This window comes from Protopterus annectens, chromosome 2.part0 (assembly GCF_019279795.1).
Source record: "Protopterus annectens isolate FY-2018-M chromosome 2.part0, PAN1.0, whole genome shotgun sequence".
Taxonomy (NCBI): domain Eukaryota; kingdom Metazoa; phylum Chordata; order Ceratodontiformes; family Protopteridae; genus Protopterus; species Protopterus annectens.
In genome coordinates, this window is record NC_056728.1 from 490,803,434 (window position 1) to 490,828,904 (window position 25,471).

The following is a 25,471-nucleotide window of genomic DNA, read 5'->3' on the forward strand; positions in this document are numbered from 1 at the left end:
GACAGAAATCTCAAAGTAGTCTGTTTTTGGATCTGACAAAGACTACTCACCTCCTTCATTTTGCCTTGCTCTATTAAGTGTAAGTACAGTTGTGTACACTTACCATAAATGTAGATGTTAGAGTGTCTTCACTGTTGCAGTCATCACCTGTGGGTTATCCCTGTTGTGGTAGCCCTCGGCCAGCCTGAATACCAGAGTCAATGTTTTTCTGCATTGGCTGCTGTCGCTTGCTGACTGACATCAGGTCGTCAGTGCTATAAAGGAAGTCAGGTCACGCCATTACATCAGTTTTTTTTTGCTCTAACCAGTCAGAAGCCCAAGTAAATATGGTAAAGTGGTCTTGGTGGCTAAAAGCCACTGTTAGAAGCTTATGTCGCCCTAAAGAAAGAAGATATAAGGGGGAGGGAGGGAGGGAAACCAGGACTGCAACAGTGAATACAATGTAACATTTACATTTATGCTGTGTACACAACTGTACTATATTCTTCGTGTTTCACTGTTGTAGTCATCACCTGTGGCAGGATTCCCAAAGTTGAGAAGAGGGGTGGTAGGATTAGTAAAATATCTAGAAATGGGTCAGCATGCCCTACAGAACTGCAGAGGCAAACCCTGCCCTAACATTAAGAAATAGAGGTAGGTGGAAATGCTTGGTAAAGGTATCGACAGAAGTCCAGGTGGCAGCTTCCAGGATCTCCCTAGTGGGAACTCCTCTGAGGAATGCTGTGGAAGTGGAGGCTGCCCTAGTGGAATGGGTTTGAATAGACTTGGGGTGGGGTTCCCATGTAATCTGTAGCAGAAATAGATACAGTGTGCTATCCATTTAGAAATGGTTTGTTTGGTGATGGGCTTCCCCTCTGCCCCTGGGGCAAAGCTGACAAGTAGTTGGTCTGTTTTCCTGAAGGGTTTAGTATGGTCCAGATAGTATCTGAGCTGTCTGTGCACATCTAGTGAGTGCAGAATTCTTTCCCCCTTGTTTTGAGGGTTAGGAAATAAGGTGGGTAGATGTATGGCCTGGTTGAGAGTCACATTAGATATCACCTTGGGCATAAAGGAGGGATTATTTCTCAGGGAGACCATGTCTGCATGGAAGATGACGAAAGGCTCAATGGCCATCAGTGCCTAAAGTTCTGAAACCCTTCTGGCTGAGGTGAAAGCTAGGAGAAAAGCACTCTTCCAGGAGCGGTATCTTAGTTCTGTTGAAACAGCAGGTTCATGGTAAGGTTAGTTTTTCAAAAACATTATTCAGGTCCCAGGCTGGAGTGGGTGGCTTTCTGGGAGATTTGATATTAGAAGCCCCTCTGAGGAATTGTTTTATCAAAGGATGGGAGAACAGGTGCTGTCCTGTATCAAAATCAGCTGAAATGGCTGAGGCATGGATTGGGTTTTAATAGAGGAGAAGGAGAGGCCACTATTAAGTAGCTCCACTAGGTAAGTCCAGGATAAGAGGAATGGAAGGTTGTGAAATATTGCCCCCTCTGGACTACCTCCAGGAGAAGACTCTCTTCCATTTTCCTGCATTAAGATTTTTTGGTGCTGGGCCTTTTGGCCTCTGTGATAATGTCTAGGACCGGTTTGCTTAAAAGGGGCCCCTTGTTTGCCTTTAGAGTATTAGCCATGCTGATAGCTTGAGAGTCTGCATGTCTGGGTGCTGCATCCCCCCCACACCTGAGTCAAGAGGTCTGAGATCAGGGGAAGCTGTCTGGGAGGCTGTAAGGTCAGGCTGCGCAGTAAGGGGTACCAATGTTGTCTGGGCCAACCGGGAGCAATGAAGATGGCCTTTGGTCTCTCCTCCCTTATTTTAATCAGTACTTTGGGAATAAGAGGCAGAGGAGGGAAAGTGTACACCAAGAGGGTGTTCCAGGGGAAGGTCAAGGCATCCACATTCCACGCTAGGTGGTGATACTCCCTGGGACAGAATTTTTTCAGCTGATAGTTGAGATGCGAAACAAAGAGAGCCACCTCCGGAGTCCCCCACTCCTGAGTGATTTGTAAAAATATTTTTTGTGGAGTTGCCATTCGTGGGGGTCCAGTAAGTTTCTGCTTAAGTGGCATGCCGGGGTGGTGTTGATTCCTGGTAGGTATTGGGCTATTAGGTGTAATCCCATGGAAGAGGCGGTCAGTCAGAGATTCATGGCTAGCCAGCATGGAGGCTAAGTTTGGATCCCTCCCTGTTTGATATACCACATTACTGTGGTGTTGTCTGTTTTGATAAGGAGAACCCTTGGGCTTGAGATGAGATTTGAAGGATGTCAGAGCCTTTTGTACTGTCATCATTTCCTTCTGGTTGATGTGCAAGGAAAGGTGCTGGGCATCCCAAAGACCATGGATGCACCTGCCTTCAAGGTAAGCACCCCAAGCAATGTCTGAGGCATCGGTGGTAATGGTCTACCCAGTTGGGCGGAGGGTGAAGGAAAGACCCTTGTTCTGGGCACAGGCCCCTGCCCACCAGAGAAACTCATCCCTTATACAGGGGATAAGAGGGACAGATGTCTCTAGAAGTTGAAAGTGCTGACACCAAAGTTTCTTTAGGTACCACTGAAAGTTTTCTCATGTGAAGGCTGGCCAGAGGAATTAGAAGGATGCAAGATATCATGTACCTCAAGGCTTGCAGGAACTTCCTCGCAGTGAGATGACTTCTGGAAGCCAGCTGGGTAAAGTAGAGAGGCAGGAAGCTCCGCTTTTCTGGGGATAGGATGACCATTTGGGATGCCGTGTCCAGCAGTGCTTCAATGAAATTTATCTTCCTGGATGGTGTTTGCTTTGATTTCTTCTCGATGATGGTGTACCCTAAGGAGGTTAGGAGGATTTTGACAAAGAGGAGGCCCTTGAGGAGCTTTTCTTTGCAATCTGCCTGAATGAGGCAGTCATCCAGATAAAGATAATCTGTATATTTTTCCATCTGCAAAAGGCTATGGTTGGGGATAAGCATTTGGTGAATACCCTGGGAGCAGTAGATAAGCCAAAGGGTAGTGCAGAGAACTGAAAGTGTTGTGAGCCTGCTCTGAAACGAAGGAATTACCTGCAGGATTCCCTTATGTGGATGTGAAGGTAGGCATCTTTTAGGTCTAGGGTCACTAACCAGGCATTTTTTTGTCAGCATAGGCAGCAGCTGCTGCAAAGTTAGCGTTTTGAATTTGGGGACCACCAGGGAGGTGTTCAGAATGGATAGATCCAGGATGGGGTGCCAAGTGCCCTCTTTTCTGGGAACAAGGAACAGTCTGGAATAAAAGCCTTTGCCTGTTTGATCTGAGGGGACAGGTTCTATTGCCCCTTGGGATATGAGAGTTTGGATGTGTTTCAATGCCTCTGCCACTGATTTGGAGGCAAGTCTGGGTACCCTCTTGGAATTTTGAGCCCATCAAAGGAGAACTTATATCCCTGAAAAATGATCTGTAAGACCCATTGGTCCTTTGTTACAGAAAGCCAATTTTCTTTGCAGAGGGAGAGCCTTCCTTCTAGTTTTCGGTGAGTGAAAAGAGGGCAGAGGGAGGAGAGGGAATCATTGAGAGTTTTTGCCATAAAGGGATGGCTTAGAACTCCCTGCCTTGGGCGCGGAAATGGTCCACTGTTTGGTTCTTTGATGTCCCTGGGATAGAAGTTTAGGTGATCTGTCCTTGTGAGGCTTACCTTACCCCTGTCTGCTAGGTGCAGGAAAGGACCAGTACTTTAAGGGAAAATTCCTGCTGAACCTAGGAGGTTGTACCTGAAAGAAATCTTTTGCTGTTTGCTTAGATTTTGCTTTGTCTTCCATCTTTTTAAGCACCTCTCCTGCTTTTACTCTAAACAAGCGGTCCTTATCCAAGGGTGCAACAAGTAATTTAGATGTGACATGATCACGGAGAGGTTGTTCCTTCAACCATACACGTCTCCTAATGACCGATCCTGACACTACTGCCCTGCTTGAGGCTTCTAGAGTGTCATATCCACAGTGTAACGAGTGTTTAGCCACTTGACAAGTGGAGTACAGTAAATCTGCTACCTCTTTTGAATTGTCACAATCAAAAAAGGTTGAGATCTTTTGTTTTAATAGTCAAATTGTGTTATTTTAACATGTGGAACTGACCGTTGACTGCTCCAATAGCTACGGTTGCAAAGGTGTATACTTTTTTACCCCATCTGTCCAGGACTCTGGAATCCTTGTCAGAAGGAATAGAATTCTTTGCAGAACTAGCCTTAGCTCCTTTTAGTTCCCGTGTAATGACCTCTGGGTCTGCAGCATGATTTTTGTACAGGTATTTGTGGGAATCCGCTACTCTGTAATACCAGTCAGGTTTTCTGGGAGCAGGAGGGAGGGCATCAGGAGATGAGCTGTATTCATGGAAGACATCATTCACCACCTCTAAGATTGGGGGGATGGCCAAGGGTCTGTGTTGGGGCAAGTCTAGAAACTCAGTCTTTTCTTAGACTGAGGGAAGTCCTGGGATTCCCAGTGGAAATATTCCCTGAGGGTGTGAAGGGTTTCCCCAAATGAAAGATCTTCTGGAGGGGAGGCAGAAGGAATGGAGTCCTCTGCATCTGAATCCTCATAAGCCATCAGAGGTTGTTGTTCCTCTTCAAAATCTGAATAATCAGACTCCTCAGAATCCTGTTCTGTCAGTATTTCAGGAGAAAGGTCTCTTTTCCTTTTAGAAGTTGTGGCCTGACTACCCGATAAGGGTGAGAAGATCCTCCGCCATTTTAAGCATTTGAGCTTGGGGTGATGGAGCAGGAGTAAAATGGTGTCTAGAGGTAGATTTCCTAGGAGTGGCCTTGCTTCTAGGCCTAAGAGTAACCATGGGTCTGACAAACGGTAGTCAGATGAGAAGACATTGTTTTTTGTCTAGATTCGGTAGTGCGAAAAACCTCCTCGGAAGCCGGAAACTGCGTCGCAGCTCCGGACCCAACTGAGGCAGAGACAGCCAAAGGCTCAGAAAATGAAGATTTCTGCAGTATACCAGACTACGAAAGGGTCTCAGTAGAGGCCTGCGAGGATATCAGATCAGGCATCAGGGGCTGCGAAGGCACCTCACTGAATTCCAGAGAGCTGACGACCTGCTTAGTGGTAGAGTCATCAGAAGGCTTAACCTTGTGTGGTCTGTCTATCTTTATCCTTACATTTTTTTGGAATGTCTACAGATTGTTGGTTGACGGACGCCATTTCGGAATGTGAAGATGGAAGACGAAAATACCTGGCTACAATACGAGCTCTACTGCAAATGGTTCCTGCGTTAAAGAGGGCACAGAACCGGCAACTGGGGACGCCGTGGTCTGGGCCTAAACAAGTGATGCATTATGAATGGAAGTCTTGGCGTGGGATTTGCTTTCTACAGGTGAGACCATTGTTAACTTTTTCAAGCATTGGTTAATACAAGAGAAAAGGATCCCCAAAGGCGTACTTAGCTTTAGACGTTTTCAGCTATAACTCAAAAACTCTGGTAGCAACTGGCCGGCACACTTGAGAACTGCTTCTGCCATGGGCTGCACAGCAGGAAAGACTGATGTAATAGTGTCAGCTGCCTTCCTTTAAAGCATCGACGACCTGATGTCAATCAGCAAGCGACAGCAGCCGAAGTAGAAAAACACTGACTCTGGTATTCGGGCAGGCTGAGGGCTACAGGGATAACCCACAGGTGATGACTGCAATACTGAAACAAGAAGAACATCTAGGGAATAGTAATTTTTTAGTCAGTCAGGAAAATATAGTGAGATTAGTTAAGTACTGTTTTTCTGTATCTGTGTGAATCTATTCATCTGTATTATTTTAAATATTTCTTGTGACAAACTCTGGTATTTACTGTAAAGAGATATTTAGTATTTTCATGTTCTTTTATTATTTATTATTAAATATATTAAATTTTTCATTCTGACTGGCCCATCAGTGAATATTTTAACCTTTGAGAGTACTTATATTTATTTGGTGACACTGTGGCTGCTCCTGAAAGCCTTACTGCATTGGTCAAACACTACCATTTGTATTAGTATTAATTTCACTCACTATAGTTGGGTACCCTTGTAAGAGCTTTATAGTAGCTGACTTTGGAGGGTCTGGTACCTTATATAGTCTGGGCAGAGGGACATAGCTAGTAAATTTGCACCATCATTTCCCAGGTGTGTGGGTGTGTGTGTGTGAGGTACCTGAAGCAGGGACATAGAGCAGGGCCGCTGTTAGCATTTTGGGGGCCCCCAGCAAATGTCAAGTTGGGGACCCCCTAGGCACTTCCAGTGTAAGTATCATCCTGTGAATACCACACCTCCTAAGAAACCTTTTAGTTTGTGCTGCAAACTTTTAGGAGTACTACGCACAGACAGACCTTAGCTACAAGCTGTTACATTACAAAAGGCCTACATACCACACTTTGTTGACCTGTCTAACAAAGGGACACTTACAGTTATTGGCATTTAGTTGCAATAATGACACATTACAACAACTATATGTGCAGGACTGGACTTAAATGAAGTGATGTCTAGGCCTAATGTTTCAACAACCCCCCTGCTCCCCACACAACCTCCAGTCCTCTCCTCTAATGCATCACCCCCTTTTGGGCTACCCATACCAAACACGTTACTTTTGTCTTCCTTTTCTCACATTTTGCCTTACTCTCAGCTTTTTCAAGAAGCCATAACTTTCAATATGCTCTGAAGTGCATTTTGAAGGGTTTTATTTTTACACAACCTTTTCATCCAATAATGGCTTGAACACAAATTATTAAGGAAAGAAATTCACTGTTGCTGTTCAGCTTTAGTTTTCTTTACATTTTTTCATCACTCCTTTCCTGACCAAAATTGCACAATAATAACCATTTAGGAAATAACTCAATTAAGCTGGTGCCCCCAAAGCCATAGGGGTTACATATGTGCCCTGGGATGCATTTTAGAGCATTTTCTCAGCATTTTACTCCAATGGTGGCCTAAACAAAAATCATGAACAAGAAAATAATTTCAGTCTTATTTTTTTCTTTCAAGGAAGACATACGTTGTGCCTAAGGCTTAATGGTTAAAGCTGACAAAATAGTAGCTCACAATAAACCAACAAGCCAGCTGTGGAAATACATATGTCTTATCTGGGAATACTGCCTCCTTCCTTAACCTCCCCACAAAAGACAGTCACTGCCCATACATCCTTCTGGTGTTAGACTAGGATGAAAGCAGAAGTTTAAATTGCCATAGTCATATATTTCAAGTGACTGCTGATATATGTATACATAGCATGCTTCCTCACCCCTAACCCTCAAAGTCAGCCCCATGTATATGTGCCTGATGTGTGATTGTGAGAATGATTTCAGTAATATATTCTAATTTGTTGTTCTTAGACAGTACACCACCCCTACACAAGCCATACTAACCTTCTTTTTACACCTCTGAGGTATGCGAGAAAAATGAACAAACAATGGCCACACTGTCCTCAGCTCAATCACAAGCTATAATGACTTCATGTGCATACCTCTAAGGTTTGACTGTGATGAAAATTAAAGTTGTAATAACCACACAATCCCCAGATCCCCAAAAGCTTTCTGTACACACACATTTGAGCAGGCCCGGTTTTAGAATGGGTGTGGTTGAAACCAGAGGCTATTAGCTTTATCCTAAAAGGCTCATAACTCAGCATTGTTCAGGTTGAATAGCTCAGCCAGAAAATAGATACATTTTTGTCCTCATTTTTCTTCAATCAGCAGTAGCTTTTGTGGGGGTCCCCACAGAGTCAAGGATGATTAAAGGAAGCCCCCAGTATCCACTTACACAGTCTGTTGAGTGGGGGCCACCAGACTCCAAGAAGATCTAACTGTCAGAATATTCTGTGATATATCTTATGTCTTACTTGCGAAATATAATTACTTATTAAGTAAATTTTTTACTGATACCCAAAATAATAATGTCTGTGTCCTGGCATTATCGGGTGCATGCACATACAAAAATCAATATCATCTTAACACACACACAAGCATAAGCCATAACAGTCCTAGTTTTGTAGTTATTTAATCAAATAGCAATATATTGTGCAACACTGGTACTGCCACACCAGATCAGTGACTGCTGTTTAGCAGTCGTCAAATAGCAGCAGGGGTAAGTCACTTATTTACCTCATTGAGCAGTAATGCATACCTGTCATAGACCTTCCCTGATTTTGTTCATACATTTGCTGGTAAATCATTCAGGATTACAAACAGTCAATCAATCCAGACATCTGAGTTTTACACTTATGGTCCAAAAATATGTATTGTTGCAAAAGGTGTTGTTCTACTAACTTTTTAAGTGCATTAGAGTAATATTTAAAATGTAGTCCTGATTCTGAGCCTTTATTCTATTATTTTTGGGATTGCACTGAATTCCTAAGCAAAGGAATTCAGAGTTATACTATCTGGTGTTATGCTTGTATTTATAAAACTCCCTGAAACAGAAAACTATCCCTGATTATCAGAAGTATCAGCTCTCTTTAAAATCCAAAAATTGCACCAAGATAAGTCACTCTGGGCTGCTGATCTCTAGTGCATACCTTGTTCATGTTCATTACCAACTTCATCCTAACAGGGTCATATCACAGCCCTGTTCAGGTTAAAGAGCATAATTAGTAAATTAATGCATTTTTTCTTCCTCATTTTTCCCCAACCTGCAGCAGTTTTGTGGGACCCCTACACAGTCAAGGATGATTAATGGGGGCCCCCTGCAGCCACGGGTATAGCAGGTGGAGAAAATGTCCAACAGCAGGATTTAACTAAGCCACTGGCATTACGTCAGCGGTAAAATATTTAATAGGATTCTGATGCCTCTTACTTGACAAAACACTGTTACTACAACCAGAAATATCTTTGAATTTTGAAGGAGGTATAAATAAGAGTTATCCATGTGGTTTATCAAGTACACAAGAATGCTATACTACATTTTGTTGGTTTTACAGACATGTAACAAAATATTAGGATAAGGTAACATGCTGTAGTTGGGGCCCTCAGCGACTGCAGGGTTTGCTGGTGCCTAAAGCCGGCTATGACACAGAGCACTGGTGAGGACTTAACTTTACAGCTGTGCCAGTGGGGAGTCTTACTGGGAGCCTGCAGAGAGAGAGAGAGTGAGAAGAAGGAAAACCTAGCCCCCAGACTGACCGTGTTTCCCTGTGTGCTCTTAAGGGAAATTGTGGCTTGATAAAGACAGCTGCATCTGGAAATACTGTGTGTATCTGTTTTTGTTGCAAGTGAACGGCTCTCACTGGTGGCAGTGGTGAGGATTCAGGCTCCTTGATTACTGGCCCAGGAGAGGGGACATCTTAATAACATTCCTTGCTGAGAGCTGATTTTTCACAGGATTTTCTTAAGCTCCATCTTCTCCCAATAATATTGGGGACATACACACACCTTTCCCCATTGTCACTGATAAAGGCTGTTATGTTAAAGCTGCTTCTTGGATAAGTTTGAAACCTTCACTGGCAAAAAACTAAGTAGTAATGAGTGAAGACACAAATAATGTATGGCTGTGAGGGACAGAAAACTTTTTTGGAAGTCGCAAATTAACTTTTTCACATTAATACATTCTGGATCAGCTAAGCACAATGATGTTGGTACTACTATGATTTTTGTAGGGTGAAGCTCCGACACTAGAATCTGTTCTTCCTGTACCTTAATGACCCGCTTTTACATCCATGCTGTGGGAACTGCTGAAGTGAAAGTACCACCTTCTCCCTTTGTTAAGCTAGGTGATGACTCGTATGTTTACATATTCAGTAACAGTCTCTCTAGAATTACTTTTTTTTTCAGGTGACGCAGATTTCTTTCCTCCTTTCTTTCCTTTCATTATCATTGCCTCAACAGTATGAAGTTTAAAAATGGAATCCTTTTCTACAGACTTTAAATGTTTCTCATCTAAATAAAAGTAAATGCCTTTTAAACACCTCAAGTCTAGTCACCTTATTAAATTTTCAGTAAACAGCTCAAGCCTGAAATTTATGCTTAGGCCCTACAGAAGAGGAGTACAAGGGTCAGTGATCTTTAGACAGTTTGCCTACCACAAACATACCTGTTGACCAATTCAGAGAAAGGCATACATAACCTTGCTACAAGTGAAGTTGTGATGATGCTTTCTTTAGGTTTTCTTAAAAAAATAGTAGAAAATCATGGGCTGCATACAGTGTGAAGAACTAAACTGCAAATATCAAAACTAGATTTATATGGGAGTTTCAAGTCACCTATGTTTGCACCTTTTCAGGAGATGGATGAGCATTAGCCTTTACAAGGAAAGGGAGACAATATGAAATATTTGCCTAAATCAAGAGAATTGTCCTAAATGTAAACTTTTGGGGACACTGATCCTCCCACAAGATCAAACTACACATTGCAAATATGTTTTATCCCAGTTAAAAAAATATAAGTCTGTAAAGTTCATGTGTATAGATTGGATTCAAAGCACTTCAAACTTGAGTTGCATCTCACTGGAAATACTTGAAATTAACAATGAACAAAGATGAATTTTACAATAAAACACAAGCATTTTTTTACGGATGCACCCCTCCACACACACACAAAACACAGCACCCACCCCCCAAACATAGCAACTTTGAGAATGCAAAACTCTTGGCGAAAGGGAAAATTTCCCAACAGCTGAAGTTCGGTGTTTTTTCTGAAAGCACTGACTAGTCCCCACATAAATCTGGAATCAGCTAAATATGTCTAAGTACTTCTGTTTTAATTACATACTTGTCAAAGAAACACCTGTGATGAATCCCTATCCAGCTACAGTGCCTGCATACTGCTCAGTAGACCAAAGCATACATTCCTGGTCCTTTTGTGCAGCTGTACCTTTACCAGTTTCCACCAGTGGCGAACACAACAGTAGACTGGGCTGATTCCCTCACTCCTCATCCCCCCAAAACAGGAAAGCTAGCAATGGATGCTCATACTCACTTTCACCTATTTGCTCTAGGTCATCCGGGTCACTAACTGAAGCTGCATCACAGTCAAGGTTTAAGCATCACAACTGCCCATTCCAAGAAGTCAGCAAAAAGAAATATATTAGCAAAATTACTTAAATGGAAGTTCTTAACAAATGTAATCAGCAAAATGTAATGGAAAATGAAGTTAAAATGACCAATGGCTTTGAAGACATGGTAATAATTAAAGAAGGCATCAACCACTGAAGCATCAGTTAGCATGAGATTCATATTAATGCAGCAGAGAGACAAAGGCATCAAACTTGTACAAAGTAAACAGCCAGCTACTAAGAAAAACTGGCTTGACAATGACATCAGCGAAAAGTCAACCGATTCACTATTGGTACAAGAGTCCTTCCTGAAGAAGGACAATATGGCACTGGCGGCATATACAGGCTGGAACTGGAGAGTCAACACAGTATGCTATGCTGTGAGTTATGTCAGAACCATAATTAATGTAGAAGTGAATAACAGTTCTTTAAATCAAAAAATGTTTCTTGGAAACCTCCATTTTTTTCTTGCCCAAAGGCTGGCCTCCATCTTTTATGCATATGGATCTTTAAATGGCTTACACTATCTCGTCTTGGAGTCCCCGACTTAAGAGTATTTACAGCTTCTTGGCACACAATTAATCTGCCCCCTCCCCAACGAACATCCCTTTCAGCTGCATACACTGCTTATCAAGACAGTTGGCCCTGTATGACCAAACTTGTTTAAGATGATCTAAAACAATGACTACTTTGACATAATAGCACTTCCTTCAGAGCAAACAAAGAACACAGCTCAAGCTGAACATTTTTTAATATTTTTTCCTATTATCCACCATTTTCTCCAGGTCTCTACTAAAATGTTGGCACTCAAAATGCCAAGTGCTGACAACACAAAAAAAAAAAAAAAAAAAACAAAAAAACTAAAAACACAGGAGAACAGGAAATCGGAAAAATTGCTCTTCTCCTTTAAACTTCTTTTTGAAGGAAGGCAAGTCCCCGTGCACCCCCTACCCTAAGAACTTGTATATACCAACTCTGAGATTGTCATACCTTAGAGAAAAGGAAATATTTCAAGACAGGGCATCTTGGGTATGTAAGTCTGTTCTTTCGGCCATTCAGTCTCCATATTTCAGAACTAGCTCTAGCAGGTCTCGACATTTCAAACGGTTACTATTTTCTCCATCCTCTTAGTTGTTTTGCAAACTACGATGCTGTTCACCAAAAACATCTATGTGTGCAGGCAGAGTATGAATGGGATATGGAAAGCATGATGAAGTGTTAGTGGAAGGTATCTTGTCCACAACTAGCAAAAGTGCAATATAAGGATATGCAGCACCAAAAGCTTTTCTATGAACTTACCAGCAAAAGACACTGCCTAGAAACAGAGCTGTAGCTAGGAAGCTCAAATATGTACACAAACCTCTACTGGTGTCGCTCATTACCTCAAATAAAATACACTCTGATTTGTATATGTCATATGAAAATATATGACAAACGTACAGAAATCCCGAGACTGAATGAAATTACTGTTCATTTGTTAACCATGTAAAACCCACTACAGTGTACACTGAAATTCTTTTCATCCATTCTTTGCCATTGCACCCCCCTTTGCCATTGCACCCCCCCACCGACTGGTAACAGCCATCATTCAGACACTGGTTTTATGCAGAGCATGTTCCTTCACTTCTGTAAGGGGTATTTCCCCTCAAGCAATGCTGCCCCATCCCTCACTGCATGAGCAGTGTGTCCCCTCAGTCTCCACCTAGGAAATCAGAGTGACTGTTGTGCCTCTGAGTGAATTCAAACTCTATCCCCCCAGCCCCAGTAAATGCAAGCATCTTCACTCCCCCCCCCCCCAGCTCATTCACTGCCAGGAGAAATCTGCATAAGCAAAACACTTGTGCAAATCTTTTGAGAGATGACCATTCACTTTGACCCATGGATTCATGTGGAGGCTGACACAATGTGTGTATGGGGTGAAACTGACACTACAGAAACCTGAGTTTCTGGTTCTGAGATACGGACTGAGGAAGGAGAGAAAATAGGGGATGCGGGCCCTACCTATTCCTCCCTTGACACTGAGGAGAATGGAATGACACCAATCTCAATTTGCAGCTACAGGAAATCCCTCATCATATGATTAAGCTCAATGTCTGAAGCAGTTCTGAAAGACTTGAATGATCGAATTGTGGAAGCTGAAGGTGATCGTGACAGTAGCTGAGCCAGCTGCCAGTCTTTTTGGTGATTTGTGAGAAATGACCATCAGCTCTAAGACAGACTGGGCTGAAGTTGTAGGAAGGAACCATCCTAGCAGAAGCATCTTCTGAAATGTTTGGAACAGGCTGTTTTGCTTTCCTTGAATTGTCTTTTCTCCTTTTCCTTCTTTTCGCGGGGGTTATACTCTTGTCCCCACAAGTCCTAAGCTTCTCTGTATCAAAATAAGGATTGAGAAGCCCTCCAATTACCAGTTTGTTTAGATGGTCAGAGAGGGCATTCTGGAAGAAGATTTGCAGATATCACAGCTACAGAAAACTGATCAGCCCTCAAATAGTACACACACAAGTCATGTGCCATGATCCCAACAATACCAATCCCTTTTGACATTTGCCGTTTTGATCTTTTTGACTCAATTAAATGATTATATATATTTATATATATATATATATATAAATATATATATATATATATATATACACATATACACACACATATACATACACGCACACATCTCTCTCTCTCTCTCTCTATATATATATATATATATATATATATATATATATATATATATATATATATATATAGATATATATATAGATATACACACACACACACATATATATACACACACACATATATATATACACACACATATATATATATATATATATATATATATATATACACACACATATATATATATATATATATATATATATACACACACACACACACACACACATGTATAGACACACCCACACACCCATACAGAAGGCCTAACAAACAAGAAACAATAAAGTACAGTTTTGTACCTACCATAAATGTAGATGTCCGATAGGTATGCATCTGCAGTCATCACATATGGGTTGTCCTGCCTCAGGCAGCCCTTCAGTCGGCCGGATTCCAAAGTCTGGGTCTGGCCTCAGCTGATGTCGCACTTTCCCCGACGTCAGAGCGTCTGGGGTATAAAAGCATCAGCCGACGCCATCTTCCTCAGTTTTTCTTGCCCCAGATGCCAGGTGCCCTCTAGGAAGGCTAAATTTGGAGAAATGCAATAAAATTCCAAACATTTGCAAAAATATATATATACATGTATATACAAACAAATACACCATAATAGATTCCCCCAGCTAGCTAATAGAGGGGTAAGCACCCTAGGAATACCACAGAGGGGAAGGAGGGAGGGTAAACCTGACTGCAGATGCATACCTATCGGACATCTACATTTATGGTAGGTACAAAACTGTACTATGTCCTTCAAGGATGCATCTGCAGTCATCACATATGGGTAGAATACCATAGCCAATCTGGGGGTGGAGGTACTAAGTAAAGGATGGTGTAGCTAATATACCCTGCAGGACTGCCGTAGCAAAACCTGCTCTGGATCTGGAGTATAAAGGTAAATTGTAATGCTTGGCAAATGTATGCACGGAGCTCCATGTAGCAGCTTCTAAAATGTCCTTGGTAGCCACCCCTCTTAGGAAGGCTGTGGTGGTGGCTGTTGCTCTCGTGGAATGAGGTCTAATGTTAGCTGGCACAGTTTTTCCATGAATGGAGTAACAAAAACAAATGCAATTTCCTATCCATTTTGAAATTGTCTGTTTGGAAATTGCTTTTCCTTGTAGCCCAGCAGCATATGCTACAAACAACTGGTCAGTCTTTCTGTAACTTTTAGTTCTGTCCAAGTAGTAGCGCAGTTGTCTGTGTATGTCCAGGGTATGCAGAAGTCGCTCCCCTTTATTTTGTGGTTGTGGGAAGAATGTAGGCAAGTGAATAGCTTGGTTCAAAGATACCCTGGATACCACCTTTGGCATGAATGTAGGATTGGTCCTCAAAGAAACTCTGTCCTGATGAAAGATAAGAAATGGCTACACTGACATTAAAGCTTGTAGCTCAGATACTCTTCTTGCTGAGGTTATGGCCAGAAGGAAGGCAGTTTTCCAAGACAAAAACTGTAGATCTGCCGATGCTGCTGGTTCAAAGGGAGGAAGTGTTAGTTTTTCCAACACGAAATTCAGGTCCCAAGTAGGTAGAGGTGGTTTCCTTGGAGGGTTAATGTTTTTGATTCCTCTTAGAAACTGTCTTAGGAGAGGATGAGAGAAGACAGGTGGATTAACATTGTATTCTGCTGAGATTGCTGAGGCATGTATCTTAATGGAAGAGTAAGACAGGCCATTGTGGAACAATTCTGCCAAATATTCCAGTATATGTGCCATGTTCATCACTGTCACATCTAGGCCCTTTGCTTTGTTCCAGGTGTGAAATCTTTTCCATTTTGCTGAATATGCCTTCCTTGTGGAAGGCCGGCGAGCTTCCATAATAATATCCTTCACTCTCTGGGATAGGTTATCCTGAGGAGGAGTCATGGTATTCTCCAGGCAGTTAGCTGGCAAGGTTTTCAGGTTGGAGTGCAGAGTCCTGAAATTGTGCTGCGTCAGTAGGGGTGGCCATAGGGGGAGAGGCCATGGTTTCGTCTGTGACATGCTCTTTAACAGTGGGTACCAGTGCTGTCTTGGCCAGTTTGGAGCTATCAGAATTACTCTGGGCTGCTCTGTCCTGATCTTCAGTAGGACCTTGGTCATTAATGGGAGAGGTGGGAAAGCATACACTGTTAGAGCTTTCCAGCTGAAAGAGAGCGTCCACTTTCCATGCTTGTGGGTGGTATGTCCTTGAGCAGAATTTCTTCAGTTGATGATTGAGGGGGGAAGCGAACAGATCTATTTCCGGCCTTCCCCATGATTGTGTGATGAGTAAAAAGATGTCTGGGTGCAGCATCCATTCGTGTGCATCCATGGTAGTTCTGCTTAAGCTGTCTGCCAGTGTATTGTCTTTCCCTGGCATAAACTGGGACTGTAGTTGTATGTTGAGTTTCAAAGCAAGTTCCCAAAGATTCATTGTCAGTCTGCAAAGAGGGTAGGAATGTGTGCCTCCTTGCTTGTTTATGTACCACATAACTGTGGTGTTGTCTGTCCTTATGAGCAGGTGGCCTTGCTGAAGGAAAGGTTTGAAGGCCTCGATTGCGTGCATCACTGCCAGCATTTCCTTTTGGTTTATGTGCATGCGCAGCTCTCTTTGTGACCATAGCCCTTGGATACATCTGCCCTCCATGTGTGCTCCCCAACCTTGGTCTGAAGCATCCGTGGTGATGGTTTGGTTGGCTCTTGGCTTGCTGAAGGGCAACCCGCTGTTCGACTGGCAGGCTTGAGCCCACCACAGAAATTCCTTTTGAAGGCAAGGAATGAGTGGGATCAGAGTTTCTAAGCTGTGACTGTGCTGTGTCCATAAACTTAGGTACCATTGTAATTTTCTCATATGCAGTCTTGCTTGCGGAATCAGAAGAATGCAAGATGCCATGTAACCCAGGGCCTGCAGGATTTTCCTTGCAGTCAGCTGAGTTTGTCTTGTCAGATTCTGGAAGTAAACTGGTAGTTGTTTTTGTTTTTCTTCTGTGAGAAAGGCCATTTGGGTGGTTGTGTCTAGATCCGCACCCATAAAAGTTATTCTTTAGGATGGAACCAGTCTTGATTTGTGGAGGTTGACTGTATATCCCAAGGCCTGTAACAGGTGGATGGCATAGTCCAAGTCCTTTAACAAAGTTTGCTTGCTGTCCGCTTGTATTAGGCAGTCGTCCAGATATGGGTAGATTTGAATCCCCTGAAGTCTGCAGTGTGCAATTACTGATGCCAGGCATTTCGTGAATACTCTGGGTGCAGTAGATAAGCCAAAGGGTAATGCTGAGAATTGATAATGCTCTGACCCTGCAAGAAATCTGAGGTGTCTTCTGCAGCTTTGTCGAATAGGGACATGCAGGCATGCCTCCTTGAGGTCTAGAGTCACCAGCCAAGACCCCTTGCCCAGCATGGGAAGGAGTTGCTGTAGAGTCAGCATTTTGAATTTTGGCACAATGAGGTAAGTATTCAGTGCGGACAAGTAGAGAATAGGCCTCCATTGATTTTCTTTTCTTGGAACAAGGAATAATCTGGAGTAAAATCCCTGGCCTTATTCTGAAAGAGGTACCTTTTCTATGGCTTTCATTTGCATTAAGTTGGTAATTTGCTTCAAAGCCTCTGCCCTCTGATTTGGTGGCAGGTCTGGCATGCCTCTTCTTTTTGGCAATGAGTGGAAATGGAACCTGTATCCTTTGTCTATTATTTTTTTTTTCAAATAAATTTTTTATTTTTCATAATATAAACAATGCATACATATGAAAGTAAAAACAGTAGGAATTACTCAAATATTAATTACATAGTGGATTCAGTATTATTAATAAGACAAAACAAAAGCCATGCAAACAGAAATACATTGAAAGGAAGAAGAGAGTAACACACCCTGAAGTATGCATAGTATACTACCTAACAGCAACCTAAAAATACAATATTTACAATGCTACTATGACTAAGTATAAACAGTGTCGCAAGATAAGAGACCAAATATAAACAGCCCCATTTGTTTCATGCAATAGAAGAAACATACCCCTTGAACAAGAATAATGAGTATAGGGGAGGTTTTGTGTATTAACTTAAATTTTAATCACACATAATTACCTCAAACAAGCCCTTCCAAAGTTTACTGAAGTAGACTCTCTTCTTAGGTCCAATTATAATGAATTTCTGAGCAGAGATATACCTGAAAGCCATATCTTTAAATCCCGGCCAAGACATTTTGGTACGATCTAACCAGTTATAAGTGATGTAAAGTTTTATGAGTGAACATAGTATTATTAGAGTATGGAGGTGTAATTTAGGCAAACTAGGAGGGGGGGATGTTTAAGATAGCCGTTTCCCATGAAAGGGTAGAACTATAATATCCCATTTTTTTGAGACGCACTTTGAGGGAACACCATAATTTATGGGAGTGCTTGCAGAAAAGACAGTTTCTTTTGTATAATAATGGGAATAATAATTTGTATGACGAGGAAATTGTTTTCTTATTGTTAGAAACTGTAGTTATGATTAAGTTTAATCAATTGCCTGCGAATCAAGGAAAAGACTATTAGTTTGCGAGGTTGTAATTTCTCTTAGTTGACGGAGAATAACCGTGTATTTTTTGTTGACCTTAAGGATTAGACGTAACTCGGCAAGAGACAAAGAATTATGTTTAATAATATCCCATACCTTCAGGTCTTTGATGAGAGGGAATTCAGTGAGATCTACCATCCTGTTGTTAATTCTAAGGTTTGGATTGAGGTGTAAAGGTTGAAGCCGAAGAAGAGCATGCTGAAGATTGATGTCTTTAATCAATTTCTGGAATAGTTTTATTTTGAATTTCAATAAGGGGAAAAGTTTTGAGCTATTTAGAAAAGTAGGTGATAAAAAAGGAATAGCCTTAGGGTTAATTTTATTAGAGAGAATATGTCTGTGCCATATCTTTAGCCATGCTGGATATTGGACTTGAGCTTTGCTATTCCAGTTTGCGATGGACCATAATTTATTAGAGCAAATGATCACGTAATAAAGATGAAAGTTTGGAAGGCCCACCCCACCCTTCTCCTTGGGTAGACTTTATTTTATTTATTTATTTAACATTTGTTGACCGGGAATGTCCGACTAGGTTCCAAAGAGCCTGTTTTCAGCGGAGGCCCGGGGAGAAACGCTCCAGATGCATGTCTTTGGAATGTGGGAGGAAACCGGAGTACCCGGAGGAAACCCACGCGAACACAGAGAGAACATGCAAACTCCACACAGAAGGCACCCCAGCCGAGAATTGAACTGGTGAACCTCTTGCTGTGAGGCGACAACGTTAACCGCTGCACCACTGTGCCGCCCTAAGACTTAATTTGGAGAATGAAATCCTGACATTCTTAGGAAACCAAAGGAATTTTGCTAAAACTTTATCGATTTGTGAGAAAAAGTTATTTGAAATAATTATATTTGTCGCACTAAATTGATACAGAAGTCTGGGTAAAATCTTCATTTTCACAATAGCTATTTTTGAGAGAAATGTTAAATTCAATAGCTTCCATCTTTGTAGATCTTGACATATAGTAGACCATGATTTTAGCAAGTTACTTTGAAGCATGGAGGCTTGATTATGTTCAAAGTTAATGCCAAGGTATTTAAGAGTATATGAAATATGAAAGGAAGATTGAGGGAAGAAGAAAGGTTTGTGAGCCTCAGGGTTAATTGGGAGGATGTGGGATTTTTTATTGTTAACTTGATAACCAGAAGCATTAGAAAAAGCAGTAATGGCATTTATGATTTTAGGTAGATCTGAGTTAGGAAGTTGAAAGTAGAGATTTAAATCATCAGCGAAGGCCAAAAGTGCTACTTGTGTGTTGAGAATTTTAGGTATAGTGTGGTGCGTATTTTGAGTAATATATAGAAGAAATGGTTCAAGAAATAGATTAAAGAGAAAAGGAGAAAGTGGACAGCCTTGTCTTGTACCATTAGTAATCAAAATCAAATCGGATCTTTTTTTATTAATATATAAGTAGGTGTATGAGTTTGTGTAAAGAGTTCTGATCATATCAGAGAATATTATAGGTATATTAAAATGTGATAACGTAGAGAACATAAAGTCCCAATCAACTCTGTCGAATGCCTTCGATGCATCTAGGGTCAGGGCATACAACAGATTCTTCTCTTTTTTAGTGAACTGTATGAGAGTGTCCAGAGTTAGTGTATTATCCCATGTATGTCTACTGGACATAAACCCGGCTTGATCCGGTGATAATATATATGGTAATACCCGTCTGAGTCTGTTAGCTAAAATAGCTGAAAATATTTTGATATCAACATTTATAAGCGAGATAGGTCTGTAGTTATGCGGGTCTGTTTTTTCTAGATTGTTCTTTAGAAGTAAAATTGTTTTTGAATTATTCCAATGTATGTCAGTGAATCCATTCTTTATAATGAAATTAAAAACTTTTAAAAGAATGGGGGCAATTTTTGGACAAAAAATTTTGAAGAAATTGGTAGTGAAGCCATCAGGACCAGGGGATTTGCCCATTTTAAGATTATTGATAACATTTTGAATCTCTTGAATAATAAGTGGAGATAAGAGAGATGCTTGGTCAGGATTAAGAGATGGAAAAGTGATGGAATTGAGAAATGTTTCAATCTGTGTTTTGAAGGGGTTGTGGGAGTTCTTGCTATAGATATCAGTATAAAGGTCCTGAAATAGTTGAATTATCTCAGAGTCTGATTTATATATTTTCCCCTTGTATTGAAGAATAGAGATAAGTAGGGGCACCATTATTGTTTTTGAGTATTCTAGAAAGAGTTCTAGAGGGGATTTGTGCCCATTCAGAGTAGACAGCAATTTGTAGCCCTTGAGGAATTAATGTCTGACTTTAACCTTATGGACACTATCGTCTTCAGTATTGACTCATCTAGGGACAACATATACACTTTTTACTCTAATTGCCATAAATCATGGTCACGCTTAGATTTCTTTTTAATCTCTAAGTTTTTCTCCAGGTTTAAAAACACATTAAGATGTGAGCCTAGGCTATTATCTGACCATGCTAAAATATCCCTTATGATTATATTCACATGTATTACTCCTCCTCATATGAACTGGTCTCTTAACAATAACCTACTAAAACATAAGGAGATTATAAATAGAATTAACAACTCACTGTCTGAAGTATATGCTAACTTTGAAAAATCTCAAATTGCGCCAGACATATTATGGGCTGCCTGCAAGGCTGAACTAAGAGGTTACCCAATCAGCAAAGCCTCCTTCTATAACAAACTTAATAAAGAAAAGGAAACAATTTTAGTCCAAAAATTAGCTTCCTTAGAAAGAAAACTAAAAATACATCCTGACTCTGAGCTAGAGAAATTGATTAACGCAATACATAAAGAATTACTCGAGATTCATTTACACAACTTCTCGCTGCAGGAACAAAAACAAATCCTTTGTCTATTATTTGCAGTGTCCATGTGTCCCTTGTAATGGTGTGCCAATTTTTTGAGAATAAAGAAAGTTTTCCGCCCAAAGGTGCTTCTAACTGAGCCCTGGTCGGCGGAGTCAAAATAAAGTCATTGAGTCTGTCCTGGTGTAGCAGTTGTAGTTCCCTGCACTACCTCTCTGGTTGGGAGGCTGCCACTGACGGCCTCTTTAGGAGCCTCTAGCTTGCCCTCTACCCCTGGCACGCCTATTCCTGCCTCTTTGAGATCTGTCTGAGTCGGGAAAGGACCAATTCTTAGTAGGCCAATTTCTGCTGAATCTCGGTGGTTGGACTTACAGAAAGTTTTTAACTGTTTGCACAGATTTTGCCTTTTCTTCAAATTTCTTTAAAACCTCTCGAGCCGTGGAACCAAATAATTTTTGCTTTTCCATAGGAGTATCCAAAAGCTTAGCTTTAACATGGTCTGGCAGAGACTGTTCCTTCAGCCAGGCATGCCTACGTATAACTGCACCTGTCATAGCTGATCTACATGAAGCTTCCAATGCATCATAACCACACTGCAAGAAATGGTTACTAACCTGCTGGGAGTTATGCACCAGATCCTGAAGGGATTTGCGATCAAGGGGTTCAGAAGAAGACAGTTTCTTATGCAATTCATCTAGCAAATACTCTTGGTACTGTATCATATGAAATTGACAATTTAATGCCCTCATGGAAAGAGTTGCAGAAGTATACACTTTCTTACCCCATCTCTCTAATGCTCTAGACTCCCTTTCAGAGGGTAGAGGATTTTTAGCAGTGGCAGCTGCAACCCCTTTTGGGCCCTGGGAAATAGTTTCTGGATCAGCAGAGTGGGCCTTGTACAGGTGTAAATGCGAGTCCGGGACCCTGTAGTACCTATCAGGTTTGGCAGGAGCCGGAGGGAGAGAGTCAGGGGCAGTACTAGCATCAGAGTACACATCATCAATGACATTCAAAACAGGAGGTATAGCTAAGGGCCTATGCTGAGGTAAATGTAAAACGGTCCTTAATCTCTTTCTGGAATCAGAGAATTCCTGACCCTGCCATTGAAAATGTTCTCTCATAGAGTGTAATGTCTCTCCAAAGGAAAATTCTTCAGGAGGGGAGGCCGAGGGAATAGATTCTTCAGCATCAGAATCCTCAGGCGAATAAGCCTCCTCCTGGTGGTCTGACAGAGCAGAGCCATCCGTGGACTCATCTGAGGACTGGGGATCAGAGGGCTCAACCCTGGACCTTTTGTCTGGAGGTGGTTTAGAGCCCCTGTCCAGATGAGGTTGGGAACCTCTAATTAAAAAGATCAGATCCTCTGCTAGGGTAAGAATCTGAGAGCTAGTAGAAGGTCTTTGAGAGGAAACCTTGGGAGGCAAAGCCTTAATAAGTTTAGCAGCTTTAGCCCTAGAGAAAGCCTTAATGGACATGGAAGCAGGGGGTCTGGCTGCACCACGTGCAGGAGTAGACTTATCTAAAGGAATGGTGTCGGAAGGTTCCTGGACACCGGTTTCAGTAGGTAATTCAATGACCGACTCGGCCGGGGCCTCCAGGGCCGAGGTAGTCGGTTGTGTGGTTTCGGTAATAGGAAGTACCAAGGACTCTGTTTCAGCAGAGACCGAGACACTCGCAGTAGGCCTGACCGTGGTTTCAACCGAAACCGCCGTCCGCGTGTGTCGGTCCTTGTCCTTCCGTTTTTTAACTAAATCGGTCGAGTCTCCGACGGCATCTTATAAGCAAAACTAGCCCCAAAAAACTCTTCTGCAAACTCCAACCGACGTCTAAGAGTTCGTCGGTTGAAGGAAGCACAGGCTGAACAGGCCAAGACGTCGTGGTCTGGGCCTAGGCAGGGGAGGCAGTAAGAGTGGAAATCCTTATGAGGTGTTTGTTTCCCACAAGTTAAACAATTAACTTTATCTGACATCGGCTGAGGCAAGAAAGAGTCCCCAACGGGGTACTTAGCTTTTTCGAAGTCTTCGGTAGCTGAATCACAGGAGCTGGCCGACCGGCACTTGCGAACTGCTTCTGCTTCGGGCACCACGTGGCAAGAAGGACTGGGGAAGATGGCGTCGGCTGATGCTTTTATACCCCAGACGCTCTGACATCGGGGAAAGTGCGACATCAGCCGAGGCCAGACCCAGACTTTGGAATCCGGCCGACCGAAGGGCTGCCTGAGGCAGGACAACCCATATGTGATGACTGCAGATGCATCCTTGAAGGACATCGAGAGGAGCTCTAACAAGAACAAGAAACTAGTTAGCATACTCTGAATCACACATTTCTAAAGAGATAGCAGCAAGAAGGCAAAAATATAATTAAAAATGACAAAATTAATAATCAGTGAAGCACTTAGCTTGACAGTTATGGGATCACATCCAAATTCTTTGGTGGCAAACAAGATCTGAAGAGAGATTCTCTGGTGTACACAAACGTATTGTGGGAAGAAAAGTTAGAGGAGCCTTAGATTGGAGCATCAGTCTTGCCTGCTCAGATATGACAAGCTACCCAAAGACCCATCAGTCAGACCATATGGACAGAATGAATACGATTTCTGCTCACTCATGTTACATACACCTATCTGGGTTGTATTACACCTCTAGGAAAATTTGCTGCCTCCTTCTTGGAACAGCAACAACCCAACTGGTAGATAAAGGAGTTGAATGATCTTAAAGATAGTGCCCTTCAGTGCATGTAGGGGTCATTGGTAAAACAATACAACCACTCACTAGGAGTACGATGGTGGACAGAAGAGAGGACATTATAAAATAATTAATGTAAAAAAATACAGATGAGACCAATATGTGAAGTGTACAAAATCCCCATAGCCAAACAGTCAAATTCTATTAGATGGTCAATTTCTCCATAAAGGAGGGGTGGGGGTGTGTGCAAAACATCACTAAGATACATTTTAATTTCTGCAACCAATAAAGTCCATACTGTCTTATCCTACATCACAAATGCAAAATGCTGCAGACATAATACCTTACTGTAAAACATTCAGATATGCTTACCTCTAAGGTTGACAAGATTATTTCCATTCCTGTGGAACCTTTCGCCGTGATTTCTTTCCGAGATTTTTCTAAAAGTTAAAAATAAGAATTGTATTCAGTTCTGATATGCTTTCTTATCTAGTGAAGCTGTAAAGAAATGCATAATACAGAAACATAATGCAAGACATGTGTTACTCATATACAGACATCAAGAAAACTGATCAGGGTGAGACCAGCTGAAACTAATCATACCTAGATATAGATATAGTGCCTTTACTTGGGAGCACAGGTACATTCACCCGCCTCAGCTGTAACCTTATAAATACTTCTACAGTAGAAAAAGTACAGTTTTGTACCTACCATAAATGTAGATGTTCGAGGATCCCCATTGCTGCAGTCCTTACTATTGGGTATAGTCCGCCGTCCAGTCGGCCCGAATACCAGAGTATAAGGCTGACGTCGGTCAGGGCGCATTAGACTGACGTCAGTACGCCAGGGTACTAATGCGCATGACCGACGTCATATCCTCAGTCTTTTCTTGCCCCAGATGTCAGAAGACTCTAAAAAAAACAAGGCCCAAAATACCTGCACCAAAAATATGTACAATATATACAAGAATATATACAAAAATATAAGCATGTAACCTCACCTACACAACCACCCCTAAACACAGAGGGGAAGGAGGGAGGGTATTGGACTGCAGCAATGGGGATCCTCGAACATCTACATTTATGGTAGGTACAAAACTGTACTATGTTCTTCGTTCCCCATTGCTGCAGTCCTTACTATTGGGTAGAATCCCAAAGCAGAGGTAAGGGAGGCTGGCAAATCATAAAGAAGCAGGAGCTGACAACATGCCTTGCAAAACAGCTGTGGCAAAACCAGCCCTAGACTTAGAGTAAATAGGAAGGTGATAATGCTTAGAGAAAGTATGCACTGAACTCCAAGTAGCTGCTTCCAAAATATCCTTAGTTGCCACCCCCCTTAGAAATGCTGTTGAAGTGGCAGTAGCCCTAGTGGAATGAGGCCTAATCCCAGCTGGAATCTCCTTGCCATGATGGGAATAACAAAATGCAATGCAAAAGCCAATCCACCTAGAAATAGTTTGTTTTGACACAGGCTTGCCCTGCGAACTCAAAGCAAAAGAAACAAACAACTGCTGAGACTGCCTGAAATCCTTAGTCCTGCTTAAATAATAACGCAATTGCCTGTGTACATCTAAAGTGTGCAAAATCTTTTCCCCTTTATTTTGGGGGTCTGCATAAAAAGTAGGCAAATGAATAGTTTGGTTTAAAGCCACACTAGAAACCACCTTAGGCATAAAGGAAGGATTAGTACGTAATGATACCCTATCCTTATGGAAAATCAAAAGGGCTCTACTGCCATAAGGGCCTGCAACTCAGACACCCTTCTTGCAGAAGTAATAGCCAACAGAAAAGCAGTCTTCCATGACAAGTATTTCAATTCAGCAGTAGCCGCAGGCTCAAAAGGTTGTAGAGTAAGTTTTTCCAACACAAAA

The 25,471-nt window shown here is 41.8% G+C and overlaps 1 protein-coding gene across 1 annotated transcript in view; it reads right to left on the reverse strand.

Moving 5' to 3' along the window:
* AGTPBP1 (ATP/GTP binding carboxypeptidase 1) overlaps positions 1-25,471 on the reverse strand; it is a 2,804,614-nt gene that overhangs the window by 1,980,872 nt on the left and 798,271 nt on the right. The window contains exon 4 of the mRNA XM_044060898.1: positions 23,974-24,041. Within this exon, the coding sequence (XP_043916833.1) occupies positions 23,974-24,041 (68 nt within the window). The remainder of the gene's footprint in view (positions 1-23,973; positions 24,042-25,471) is intronic.